Genomic DNA, 14,496 nt, shown 5'->3' with positions numbered 1-14,496 from the left:
AGTACAAATTTGTAAATGATGGGAAGTATTTGCTGATTTGGACTTACAGGCATTTTTTTCATAGTCCTCCAGTGGCTCTTTGTCAGAGCACTGTATTCCAGGCTCGGAAACCGTTATTTAGCCATCACATCCTTGCTGAAGAATGAAGTTTGCCCCCAGCTGCATGAGAGCCGAGTCACCCCAGACTTCAGTGGGAGCAGCACATGTTTGTCAAGAGGCAGGATTTGGCTCATTCACACTCAGGCCTAAAGGGCCTGTTTAACATATTATGTAAGAAAGAGTGAGGTCATATAAATAGGCATGGCTCCTACCTTGAACCAAAAGTCATCCTTATTTGGTGCTTCCAAAGTTAGAAAACAATACAGGCCATGAAAGCATTCTCAGGATCCGTGAAGAAATAATGGCTGCCTTGTACTCGACCGGGGGTTTTGTGATGTCAGCAAAGTAGGCTGCCTGCTGCTTTTAGCACTTGAAGTTTGGACTGGTTTCATTTAACCTTTCAGTTGCTTAGAAGGAACACTCTTGAAGTCCACTGAATCCTCACCTGCTATCAGGATGTCTGGACATCCTTGGGGTGAAGCTTTACTTCAAGGCCCTGGGTGCTGGGGTGAGGATAAGGGTGAGGGGGCTCAGCAGCCCCAGCCCCAGCAGCCCTGCCACTCTCCAGGGCCCTTGGGCAGCTGAGTCTAAGAGAAAATAGCATAGCACTACTCCCAGTCATCATATTGGCTGAGCTGAAGGTAGATCAAGTTTCTGTCTTCTGTCGGTGTAAACAGTAACAGCCATTAGTCTCAAACTTCAAACCTCAGCTCATAGATGTGAATTGGTTTCTTTTGTAGACCTTAACTCTGGAAGCCACTCTTCCTACTTTCTGAAGCATCCAAGGCCTCTCTCTGAGCGTGTAGCCTACTCTCTGAGTCATAAAAAGCCGGGCTTGGGCATGTATGATGAAGTGGGGGGAACGATGAAAATTCATTCACTTTTCCCCTCTGGGACCTAAATCCATTATAGCATCCACTTGAATCCAACAAGAAATGCCAAAATATGAAAGTGTGGCACTCTCATTCTTTTCCATGGAAAGAAGAATTTATGCAAAGGAGGCCTAAGTCCCTGCAGAGTCTGCAAGAAGCCTGGCAAGAAGTTTGTCTCATTTAAGAAGTAAATATATTCAGTGGCAGCAAAGATGCTGCCAAGTAAGTTTATCCCATTTTGGAGGAGAGAAAGACAGGAGTTTTGCTGCTCCTTTAAGTTGTTTACTGCATATAAATGTCTGCAGTGAGGTTCTCTAAGCAGCTTGATTAAAACTTGACCTCTTCAGCAGCCCGAGAGTTTGTGAAACAAAAGAAAAGCAATGGATAATTGATTTCGTTCTCTAAAGGCCCTCCTGACACTGAAAGGATCTGGCTTGGTTTCTACCCTACAGGTGTTTAGTCTGTGCCAGCAGGAGGACACAGATGGAGACTACCTTTCTGCAGATGTCTTTAAATGTCACAAACATGAGAAGAAAATCCACTGACTTTCTTATCATTTCGACAAAGCAGTAGACCCCTTAGCACTGGTGTAGACATGCCCCAAATGATACTCAAGTAAATGGAGAGGAAAAAATTTTTAAAGGCAGAGAATCCCCTACCACGGAGAGCAGCTTATTTTATGACCAAGAAGCCACAGAACCTTTCTGAAATTTTTGCTTTTTGGTGAAACTGTTCTTTAGCCACGCTTTCGGTCTGACTAAGCAATAGTGTAAGAACATGAGAAGACATGTTTCAGCAGTGGGGAGCTTCAAAGTCTTTAGTTGGTTACTAAATGTGAGATTTAGGAACTCTGTGATTTAATCAAAATGATTGCTTCTGGTAGCAATTCAATAGAGTTGTCATATCAAATTAAAGTTTTATCAAGTTTTGCCTGATAGGGATATTCACCAGCCTGGATACCAACACAGTATGTGTTCACTGCCTGTATGAAAGTGAAGCTAAGTCACCTTGCAGTATAAATGAGGTCACCTTAATCAGCCTGTTTTAATACTCTGTAGCTATGGGGACATCAGAGTTCCAATGAACAAGTGAGTAGCCTGTTAGGAAGAGCTCACAGTAGAAAGTCCTTGCTTGCATGGTTTGGAAAACTCAGTTCTTCAGTAAGTGTCTTACACAGGCACAAACCTTAACCTAAATATAGAAGGCTAAGAAAGAATCCTTCCATGGGAGGGCTCCCTTAAATTAGCTCAGTTAATCTATTCATCTGTGTGTGCTGACTCGTGCCTTAACATCAGAGGCCAAATCCAAAAAAAGAAAAAGCAAGCCCGTGGCTCAGTACTCAGAAAGATGTAGAACAACTGTACAATTCCTGACGAAGGAGCCACTAAATACCATAGCAGGTCCATATTAGAAGAGATATGCCAACTCCTGGTAATCACCCCCACTAGTAACTTCTCATTTTGGCTTTAAAAGTGCCTTTGGCATATTCAGATTTCTCCATTTTTTTATGATTGTGCTCAGTTTTCAAATCATCTTATGGTCCTGGTTTCAAACTTCAGATAAGGTCAGAAGTTCTAGAAAGGTGTTAACCGTTTGATGCATTTGGTACTTTCAGTATTTCCACCTTGACAGGAAATTCCTGGACTTTCAAAAATATGCTAACTTCTTTATTGTTTTAAAAGATAGTCCAAGATGGCAGTGCTCTAGACCATCACCTCTGAAACATAGTAAGGAATTCTCAAGAAAATGTAGAGCTAGATCGATTTGGACTCCAGTTTCCAGAACTGGAATAGTGAGAGGGAATATGACAGGATGTAGAAGAGGTCCCCACAGTCTAGACAGAGCCTTGCATTATGCATTTTGCTTCCCACTGACACCAGAGATTCATTCATATGGTCAGGTTTGCTGTTCCTGCTGAAACATTGAACATGTTCTGCCTGAATCCTGGCCACATGTTTCCCTTATTTTGTTTTCTAACTTGTTATATACTGACTTCTTGTTTCTCTGTGAAAGTCAGCTCATGGAAGACATTTGAAGAATAGAAGGTGTTTGCAGTAGTCCAGAGGTAGTGTTCTGTGTGATAAGAGGGCTGTGGAACTGTCCTTGAAAAGCTATTATTGATCCTAGCAGTTATACTACACTTTGTAGTGTTTGGGTAACCAATCTGGTCATGGTGTTTATAGGTTAGAATCCCTATAATTGGGGATCTGTGTTCTTTGGTGTCTTTGGAGAAATGAATTTTATGAATGTTTCCATTTAAAGAGAACAAAACAATGACAACAATAACAAAACCAATCCCTATTACCCTACCTCCTCCACGCACATAGTATTCTGATGTGGTTTATTCCTGAAACTGACTCATTCAGCTTTTCTCCTGGAAGTTGTCGGTATGTACGCCTGGTTAATGGAGAAAATCCGTGCACTGCCCAGGCTGCACAATATCCTGACTCATTCTTGGCATTTCAGAGGCTTTGTAATGGAAATTGTAGTTCCAAGCTATAGTTCTTACCAAGTGGATATGTGAATATTAATGATACAAAGCAAAAGTCTCTGAGGCTCCTGCATAACTCTCACCACAGATTCAGTGTCTGCTTGATGAAATAAAGATTTTTATGGGGCGGATTGTTCCTCTCCATAACCCACGCATGCTTGAATACCACAGTATTGTTTTAATTAGTCTTATAAAGCACAGTAAAATATTTGGCATTGGTAAAGGAGGGAATTCTCTCATATGTTGGAAATGTTTGGTTAAAAGGACATTTTAAATTAGTCTCCTGGGGTTTGCACTAGTATCTGAATGCTTTTTAAACAGTCTCTAATGTCCTGTAGCCAATTCTCATTCATTCTTTCTTTCTTTCTTTCTTTCTTTTTTTTTTTTTTTTGTCTTTTTCCATGTCCGGCAACGGATTGCAACCCTCAGTGTCGCCCCCGTACTGGACCGGGACCGGCAACGGGATCGCAACCCTCAGTGTTGCTCCCGCGCCTCGCTCAGCCAGTGAGCGGGAACCGGTCTGTATGTGGGATCCAACCCCTCGGCGGGAGCGCCGCCGCGCTTCCCAAGCGGCGCACTATCGCAGTGCGCCACCGGGCCGGCCCATTCTTTCTTTCTTTCTATCTCTATCACTCTTTCGGTCTCTCTGCCTATTTATCTACCTACCTGCCTACCTGCCTGTCTATCTATTGTAGTACATCTATCACTAGGTTCATGGCTGAGGCTCCTATAAAAAAAAAAGCAGATATTAACAAAATAAAAGTACACATACTTATTTAAATATAAGTTTTACATGACATGGGAGCCTTCAGAAATGAAGACACAAAGAAAAAGGGAAACCTGCATATTTTTATGCCTGGGTTCGATGAAGAATGGACAGTCATGCAGAAGTACAATTGGAGGATGAAAGAATATGATCTAATGGTAATAAACTGGAGGGAACTGAGCAAGCCCTGTTTGTTCAGATTCTTCTTGGCATCTCTGTGTCTTTCAGGATGAGGATGTTCCTTTCTTCCAGGTATAGGTAGGGTACCTCTGGACGAAGATTTTATGACCTGCTTCAGGGGAGACACTTGAGGGGAAGGTGAGAGTGACCTTCTGCTTCTATTTTCTTGAATGCCAAGGTGCCGTACTTTGAGCGATCACTAACATTGCTTTCGAGCAATGATACATGGTCTTTCGAGAGAGCGTGGACAATGGAAACCATGGATAACCCCAACCCTTTATGTTCTTTTATGTTACCTTCTTAACCCAACATTCTCCCCAAACTTCTTTCAAATGCTATTCCCCTTTCTTTGTTCCTTTAAGATTTAAAAAATAGTAAATAGCCAAGAGATAGACAGAAGGAGGAAGTGGGGGGAAACAAAGAAGACAGTTATGAGAATATTTCAAAAAAATCACGGAAAGATTTGTATTAATTTTCAATTCTATTTCTCCACAAACTTTTTGAAGTGCCCTCAGAGTTCAAAGACTTATTTCTTATTGATTCAGGTTTGAATTTTGTGTGTGACAGATTGGTAGGACTTTGGGGAAACTCACAGATAAGCCAGTTTCCTGTCATTCTAGGAGATAGGGCAGAAGGTCAAGTATTTAACGTTGTTTTTTGGTTATTCTTTTATGTCTACAATATATTGGGCCAGGAGTATTTTGGAGTTACTAATTGGAAAGTAGACATTTAGTAGGCATTTACAGCAAAGGAAGAGAATGAGCAATATCCCTTATAACTCTGCCACTTTATTCTAATCCTGTCCTCTCTAACAACAGCTCCCTGCTATGTGCTCTTAAAACACAAGTGCTAATATTATGAGAAGTGAATTATATAAAAAGCAGCCTAATCTCTTATAAAAGTGCTAAAAATACCAATCTGCAAACAGGAATGTTTAAGCACATTCTTCCCTTTCCAGATGATGCAGGATGCCAGGCAAAGAGCAGATTTCAGTGGCCACCCTAAGGCCTGTGTGGGGGCCAAAGTTTTAGTTTACACGAGTAAAGGTCTTTAGACAAGAACATTCAAAGTGACACTTAGATGCACAAACTGTTGGTTTCCATGTCATTCTTTAGAAGTGGCTGGCGATGGAGAAATATTATGTATATTTTTTCATATGAGAAAATTGAGGCACAAGAGATTACACTTCCAGACCTAGAACCTAGTGCTGTGTCTCTGAGGTCCTGTCTGCTGCTGGGAGACAACTCTGAACTGAACCTTTTGCATTGCTAGTATCCACATGGCAACCCTTCCATCTGCTCATTCTTATCAAGTCTGTCTCAGAATGTGCAAAGAGTACTTCTGTCTGAGAGTTTTCAAGATTTGACATGAGGATCCCTAAGATAGGACATGATGGGATGGTGGCCTGGAGGATTTGTAAGCAAAATGACAGTGGGACAGGTGTGTGTGTCCAGAGAATGTGGAGCGTGTGTGTTCAAAGTCCCACTGGGGTCCCCCTTTCTTATCCTCAGATCACAGAAGGCTCATGCCCAACCCCCCACACACATTCATTCACTTGTTCTATATTTGCTGAGAAAACTTGCAGGCTTGTCTGAGGCTACATACTTCATACAGAAATCTTCTCTGAGACCTCATGTAGTTGTAGAATAAGAGCTATACAAGTGAAAAGTAACAGTATTAGTTTTACAGTAAGGCATGGTAAATTGGGCCACTTAATTGCCACTTATTTTTTTAATACATCTGCTGTGGAGTTGCTTCTTGCCAAGGTGGTGTAATTTTCAGATCGGTGACTGAAAGACTTGGATTCTGTATGTTTCTGAACTGTGAGCAGAGATAATGTTTAGGGTTGTAAGGTGGGTACTGGAGATTTATTTTCTGTATGATTACTTTTTGATATGGTTATTTTAAGGGAAAATTATATGTAAGTTACTTAAATTTAGCTATATTTGTTAAATATCCTTTTGGGGTAAATTGAAAAATGACTGTTAGTTGAAACAAGATCCAGAAACCAATTTCAGCACTTTCTTTGGTTTGTAATGTTATTCTAAGAAAACTTAAAGTAACCAGCATCCCTGATAGCTAGTGAAGTAATTTATATTTTTACTTTTTATTTACTTATTGTTTTTATTTCAGAAACTTCTTGCCATGTGGAATAAAAGAAACCTCATGCTTTTAATCTTTTCAGAAGATATTGCCAGTAAGAGTGTTGTTATTGTTAGATGATCATAATGGTATGTTCTGGATTCTCTTCTCCCTTTGCCCGACACACCCAATTCACTCACACCCCACCAGTGGAGCCAGAGAGAGAAGAATAAAGCAGTGACTTATTTGCTTTCAGAATTTGATTCTGTATTGCTTTAGAGACATGCTGGGATTTGCTCTTAAACTATTATTGAATTTCTAATGTCCATCAAGGTTTAGATTTCTTTGTAAGAAGAGCCAAGAAAACATAAGTGAAACTGTCAGTCCGTGCTGTGCAGACCTTCCTTCCAGCAAGCATTAGCTCAGCCTCAGCAGCAAAAGGATGTGGACACCAGTGGCCCCAGCCTGGGAACCAGAAATTAGGCTATGCAGAAGGCCCCTTGGCATATCACTTCACCACCAAGAGGCTCAGTTTCCTCATCACCCACCGGTCATGCGCGTTTGGAAAATGAGATACAACAATGTTTAGAAAGAGATTTTGCAAACTTTTTAAAAAGTAAGCCACAGATAATATGTATTAATAAGTCAGGAACTAAATCAGAGGTTGAGAAGGTAAATGTAATTGTGTGTATCGATCATTATATTTGGGAGGACACTGGTCATTTTGGAAAAGTTTTTATTTCAGTTAGCTCTTGATGAAGTTCCAAATAAAAAAATATGCAGGGAGACTGTTTAGCAGAATTTCTTTAAGTAAGAATTACTTTGTTTAAAGTAAGAATTAGAAATCTCCCAAAGGACAAGCGGCAGAGTTAAGCTGTGACAGACCACTGCCCCAGAGGATGGAAAGATTTATGGCCAATGCACTATCCTGCTTTAAGATAAAATAAACCATAAAATAATTATGCTGTCTTAACGTGCAATGTGTGGTTACAGGACTGGCCTTACGGGGAGTGTAGAGGTGAAGTTATGAACACAAGCCTGAGGCGGCTAGTCCATTAAAGAGACATGTGGTTCAGGAATCTCTGGATGAAGGAGCCCTGTTCTCATCCCACAATATGGCCTTTAATATCTGGGGTCATGGGGAGTCTGCTGCATGCATGGAAGGATCTTGAGGCATGAGTTTATAGGGGAAAAGTCTGTATATCGTACTTATTCCCGTGACTCAAAAAGCCGCAGGAGGAGCTGGGGTTTGCTCAGTTCCATGTCAGCCTCCTGCCTCATTCCATTTTCTCTCCTCTCTGGCCTTTCTACCTTGCTTGGCCATGCCTGTATAGGAGGGAGTCACAGAAAGCTAAGGTGGTTTCCCTGAGGCTGTTGAGCGCTGGTACCAGCAGGAGGCACATGACAATCTCATGCCGTATCCAGGTCCCAAACTCTCAAGCGGCACCCCTCCTTGCACGCATCCCACTAAAGTCTCATTTTGTGAGTCTCTGACGTTTCCTAGTTCCTGGTAGCCCTGTTGATAATAGTATTTGCTGATCATTAGCTATATTTTAAGTGTTTACTTATGTATGCCCCAACTTGTTTCAAAAAGTATTTAAGAGAGAATTTCTGAGCACATAGTCAAGTTTCCAAGATGTTCTGCTCTAGATCTGCACTCTGACTTTGGCTACATTCTTAAAAAAATAAAAATAAAAAAGATAATGTAATAGAGGATAAGCATGTACCAAGTGAAAGTGTAAAAGGAAATGAACAGAGACCAAATTCCCTCTCTACTAACAACACAGGGTAGCCCAATTTTCAGGCATTCAGGGACTTACGTTTAAGCAATGCCTCCTCATAGGGAGTAGGACTGCTGGAAAGAAAGCAGACAAACGAACAAAAGCAAACGCTGGTTTCAGTGTGGCTGGTACCTGGAGAACCAATCCTGTGTTCTCTGCAGCCAGCATTTTGTTTCCTTCTGTTGCAGCTGCCACACAGTGCTGCCAGAGGTGGGCTCTCCCCCGGGAAGCTGTGTACCCGGCCTGTGCCCTGCCTGGGTCTTGAGGGACAGAGTTGTGCACTGGTGCTCTGGCCTTCACTGACTCAGGGGCCGTTATCTACAAGTGTGCAGAATACTAAGAGAGGGCTGTCATCTCTCAGAGTCACAGAGTCATCTTCCTTTCAGGGTACCTCCCAAGGAGATGGAATAGCAAGTAGATGATATCTGATCCCAGGATAATCCTTGTCGGGATGGCTAAAAACACAGGCACAAGTCATTGCAAGGTAGGACAAAACCTGAGGACAGGACCATGCCAGGCTTCAGGGAGAGTCATGAAAACCCCCATTTCTGTCTCAGAGACCAAGTGGATGGCAGTGATACCTGAAGCCAGCACAGTCACATGGGATTCCTAAGTTCCTTACTAAAAGGGCTAGTTCCAGGAGAGTTTGAAGAAGGGTGCTGATCGTGAGATTGGAAATCCAGAATGACCTTTCCTCTGATAAAGTCATAACCTTCTGTGATTCCTCATTGACAGTCACTTCTCACCTTGATTGATTCCTACATCAGAGTCACAGATTCATCCTCTACCTGGCAGAGCTCCAAAAACACTCCTTTATCTCCATGTTTTTAATCAGAATATTTAGATTTCTTCCTGAGGACTGACTATTTCATGAAAGAGAAGGAGAAGGTGCCACAAGAGTCTTTTTGAAAGAATTCATTAAGGGGTCATTTGAGCCATAAAGGAACCAACTTCTTATCCTTCAAGGCAAAAGGCTTTTATAAGCCCTTTGATTGAAGTCTAAATCGTTCCACACAGAAAAATGAGAGGTATGTCTCTAGGTATATGCAGGTGGACACAGCCTTCTAGTGAGTGGTGGATGTATGAGATCATGTGTATGGAATCCCTAAAGCCAAAAGATTCACAGAAAAGGGAGTTTCCAAATGCCATTGTTTCAAACTTCAGGCAAATATTGGCACAGAAAAGAGAGTTTTCTAAAGTTGACCTATTATTGGCTCAGGATATTCATAGAAAATCCAGACTCAAGAAAAGGAAGAAGGTAGATGTTTCAAGTCAGGCCTGGTTTTAATTTATATGTGGTTACTCTAAGTAGTAAGTGAAACACACACACCCACCCCTCCTATACCCTGTCCCAGGCATAAATTTCTCACCCATTAGAGAGGAATTAACTTTTTTTAAGGGTACCATCTTAAGAGTCATTAATTTAGCAAATTAACTGACATTCCTAGAAAAGCTCCATGGTTGTTGCCAGTAAATATTTACCAAGTTAGTGACACTTCAAACAGCACCCCAAAATCACTGGTCCACTTCCAAAGGGTGAGCAGCTTACTTTCAGGAAATGGATTACTCACTGGTGGAATGAGACCAACACCCAAGCCTACTCAGTTTCAACATATTTTAAAATGCAAAAGGGAGCTTTCTTGCCTCAAACTTTCAAACCTTTTCCAGATGGACCGAGGGGGGTGAGCTCATTGTGAGGCTGGCTTAACCCAGGGGCTGCACTCGTTCAGCTACTCCTAGCCCGAGCACCACCGTGGCGATGGCCACAGACTCGTGGTGGGTTGCTGGTACATGGCATCCCCGAGTCCCTGCCCCATTTCCATTGCCACACATCCATGAGAAACAGGGGAAACCTATGGAAAGGCCAGAGTGTGCTCAGCTGCGATGCTGCCCCCTCCCCCAATTGCCTGTGCTGGTTTCACTTCTCAGCTGCAGCTGCCCACAGCTGTCTGGGAATGGAGCTGGGCCTGGGGAAGCAGCAGTGGGGTGGGGTGAGGTGGGGGTGGGGGTGGCATAGTCTTTATTCTTCCGGACTTGGACCTTTGCCCTGGTAGCCAAAGCAGGCAGCCACTGGGTCCTGCTCTGTGCGGCTTCTGACTTGGAGGTTAAGCTGGGTGCCTTGGAGCAAGACCCTGGGGAGGAGGCAGCTGAGCGCAGCCCATTGTTCAGTTCTGGGTACCAGGTTTTCAGAGAGACATTAAGTATATCCAGAGGAGGATGGCCAGAGGCTGCCAGGGCCTAGAAATCATACCACCTAAAGATTAGTAGAAAAAACTGAGAATTTTTAGACTGAAAAAGAAGATTTAGGGCAATGGCTATCTTGTAAAACAGAGAGTAGATTTATTCTTCCATATATTTTTATTGTGGTAAAATAAACATAACACAAATTTTACCATTTTAACCATTTTTAAGTATACAGCTCTGTGGCATTAATGACGTTCAAAATGTTGTGTGATCATCACCACTGCTCATTTCTAGAACTTTTCTAGAAATGGATAGTTTCTCACAAACAGAAAGTCTGTACCCGTTAAACAATAACTCCCCATTTCTCCCTCCCCCCAGCCCATGGCAACCACCATTCTACTTTCTGTCTCTATGAACTTGACTACTCTGGATACCTCATGCAAGTGGAATTATACTATATTTGTCCTTTTGTGTCTGGAATGGATTTAGCATAATGTCCTTGAAGTTCATCCATGTTGTAGCATGTGTCAGAATTTCCTTCCTTGTTGAGGCTGAATTAAATTCCATTGTATGTGAGTATATCCCACATTTTATTTATCCATTCATCTGTTGATGGATATTTGGGTTGCTTCCTCCTTTTGGCAGTCTACTGTGAACACTGGTGTACTAGAATTTGTTTCTAGATTTATTTTTTGTGGTTTCAGAAGAGCTGACCTTAGCTGAATGGGGAGAAGTTGCAGACAGGCTATTACAGCTTCAGTGATCCCAGCTCTCTTTGATGATGGAAGGGCTCACCGCAGCTGAGAGTAGATGAGCCCGGGTCACCATCAGGGAGGAGTGGTGTGGTGGGGACGCTCACAAGGACAGGGAGGACCAGAACATCTCTGAGGCCCCTTCATCTCCAAGGACCCCTTCATCTCCAGAATTCTGTGATGCTCAGGGCAGAGGGGGTGTGCACCCTAAGGGCAACATCTAGAGAAAGAGAAAGTGGTGTCAGATCAACTTCAGGTTCCTGAGCAGAGGAAAGAGGGAAGTGGGATGGCAAATTATCTACCAGGCAGGAGAGGAGACTTGCTAAAATGTCTCTGGCCTTGGACTTGAGATTACAGGCGGATGCTGCTGTGAGGCTCAAACAAAGGTTCTGTATAGTTTGAGGGAGATCTTTCCGGAGCTGCATAGAAGGCTTTCTTGCACTGGTCCTGGGGGGAGGGTGGTGAGTCTAGTCTCCTCAACACAATTCCCTCAGGTCTGCCCAGAAAGAAAGGCTGCCCCCTCCAAGACCTGTCTGAGCCCTGTCTCCATGCAGGTATGCCCAGTCCAGGTGAGTGGGTGGGCGAAGGAGAGAATACCGGATTGGGGAGTTTCAGGGGTGAATGTCAACTGAGGTGGGTATGCCCTGGGCTCTAACACAATTAGCTTCATTCTGTTACTGACAGTTGGGGGTTTTCTTATCATTAGTTGGGAAGGCCTAGCCAGAGAATTCCAGTATTCCAGAGTGAGTTTAATTATGGGTGATTTCATTCTGCTCTTTTTATGTCGAAGCCAAGTGCTTGCGTCATGTAACAGTGAATTCAGGGAGATTTTTATTTGCATGTGAATCATAGCTTTTCCAGCTGAATGTCACTTACTTGGAATTTTTGTCTGATTTTGTTTTTGTTTTTGTCTCTTGGTGTTTTTCCATAAGACTCTTTGGCTAACCAGAAAAAAAAAAAAGTAGAGGAAGGGCTCAATCTGACTGAAGCAGGGTTTGAGTTGGCAACTCAAAAAGGAGAGTATTATAAATGTGAAAAAAAGAAAACGGATGCTTTATTTTGCTTCGAGGGAGGGACTGAAGCCAAGTCAAATTGAGAGCTCTAATTTGGGAATAGTGTTATTACAGGTCATTGGGAGTTGGTTACGCGCTAAATTGGGAGGCCAGTCACATGAGGAGACAGCAAAGGCGGATCACATGGGGGACAGTTGGGGCACTTTTACAATGAAGTTTTATTTTATTTACTACACGGTTGAGATGTACTATGTCATGTTGAGAAACCAAGTCATCTCATTGGCTGGTAATTGCTCCCTGTTGTGGCCCATCAGTTGTTTCAAAATGAGGCAGTTCTTCCAATATGTGTGCTTTCTGGGGCTTTATTTCGGTACTGGAATCTGTTCAGTGATTAGTGGAGCAGGCCATGTGCTAAAGGTTATGTATCTGACCTTCACCTTCCCCTTCATATCTTATTGCAAAGGGCTTGCTTCCTTTCCCTTCAAAGGCTCTACCCATTTTAGACCCCCAAGGTTAAGACATTCAGATGACTTTTAAAATATGTGTGTAAAAAGAAGTGATGAGCTCCATTTTTTTAGATTATCTTCTGTTTCCTCAGCAGTGTTACTGTAAATGTCAGCTGGTAAAATAAAAACAAGAAAAGATGGATTCTGCCCCCACCGTGGCAGTTATGAACACAGTAGTCTTCCTACCCTAAAACTGCAGACTTTTGACATTCTTGGCATCTTGGGGAGGACCAGGAAGGATTGTGTATGGTAAGCTGCTGATTTTTCTCAATGAATCTAAGTTGGCTCTCTTGATGTCTAAAGCCCTGATTAGTTTGCTGGGTTTGAAATAAAAACAGTACAAAACAAAGCAGCCCAGAAAGAATATCTAGATTTCAGTTAATTCATTTCCAGTGCAAACAAGTGGTGGTCATGGTCCTAAACGGGGCACGTTACTAAGTCTGTGACACAGAGTCTGCTGGTGCTGCCGAAGCACGTGGACCGGCAATGCTTGTGATCAAGGTTAGGAATAGAAGGTGCCTGGAAACTTTCTATAAAAGGCAGCCAGGTCCCCTGGACAAGTGGTCAGGAAGCTTTGGCACTGTTCACGGCCATACCAGGCTGCATGACCTTGAGCAAGTTTCTCCTTGCCTCGATTTCCCCTAAGTACCACATTGGTCTTGGGAAGGGAGAAGAGGGACCCAGGAGGTATTTGGGATGTAAGCTGTTATCAGGTAAATGAAGGGAGCGTGGTGTCGTGGGCCATGTGTCCCTGCACAGGACTGGGCTGCTTGTCCCTTCTCAGGCATAACCAACTGTGAGTGATGCCTCTGACATCACAATGCCCAGCAGACACTCAATAATGACTAGCTGTGCCCAGTGGACATCAGAGGAGAGAAGAAAAGGAGGAGGACGAAGTATAGATGGAGGAGATGGAGCAATCCCTTATGTGACCATTCCATCAACTCACAATTTTTCACCTAACATCTGGTTCAACTGTAATGTGTTCAGCTCCATACAACCTGTACAGCGTATGTGCCCTCCCCAACAAACTCAGCAAAATAGTATGGTCCTCTAGTCAAGAGTATTTTGGTCCTGTCGCTACATGTCTCGTGGTTCATCGTCAAACCAGCGAGTTGATACTTCTTCACCAGACGGCTCTCCGGAGATACCGTTTAGAGGTAATGTTCTGGCCCCGCTGTCCAGGTTCCTCTGGCTTCGTGTAGACCCGTCCCAGCCCTCCTGGGAGCAGCACAGAACCCCGGGGACCATGTAGTGGTGGTTTGGGAGGGTGAGTCTATGGTGAAGATGCTTTCATACTGGAATGCTCACCTTCCTTTTATTCATGAGACATCCAGGCTTGGCCAGACTTTATCATTCTTATGGCACTTTTAAATCCCAAATGGGCCAAATCTCAGCTTCCCTATCTGTACTTAGAAGGAGCTATTGCCCTTTTTAACTGGCTGGATTGCTATGAACAGAAAACTTGAGAGATCAGCCTGGTCCTAGAAATATTATGACATGTTGTTTGCTTATGTTTATTGTTTTTTGTCTTTTTTTTTTTTTTTTTTTTGTGACCGGTAAGGGGATCGCAACCCTTGGCTTGGTGTCGTCCGCACCGCGCTCAGCCAGTGAGCACACCGGCCATCCCCATATAGGATCCGAACCCGTGGCGGGAGCGCCACTGCGTTCCCAAGCGCTGCACTCTCCCGAATGCGCCACGGGGCCGGCCCTTATTGTTTTTGTTTTTAATTCAACAACTTCATCTTAAAAGCAGATCCTTGCCACTCT

At 43.1% G+C, this 14,496-nt stretch overlaps 1 protein-coding gene across 1 annotated transcript in view; it reads left to right on the top strand.

Moving 5' to 3' along the window:
* The first annotated feature begins 13,593 nt into the window (after window positions 1-13,593).
* The window catches only part of SAMD4A (sterile alpha motif domain containing 4A), a 105,231-nt gene continuing 104,328 nt past the window's right edge, over window positions 13,594-14,496 (top strand). The window contains exon 1 of the mRNA XM_008572695.1: window positions 13,594-13,886. Coding sequence (XP_008570917.1) covers window positions 13,811-13,886 — 76 coding nt within the window. The 5' untranslated portion in view covers window positions 13,594-13,810. The remainder of the gene's footprint in view (window positions 13,887-14,496) is intronic.

The sequence above is a fragment of the Galeopterus variegatus genome, unplaced genomic scaffold, assembly GCF_000696425.1.
Source record: "Galeopterus variegatus unplaced genomic scaffold, G_variegatus-3.0.2 Scaffold822, whole genome shotgun sequence".
NCBI classification, from domain to species: domain Eukaryota; kingdom Metazoa; phylum Chordata; class Mammalia; order Dermoptera; family Cynocephalidae; genus Galeopterus; species Galeopterus variegatus.
This window is presented reverse-complemented; position numbering and strand designations above follow the sequence as displayed.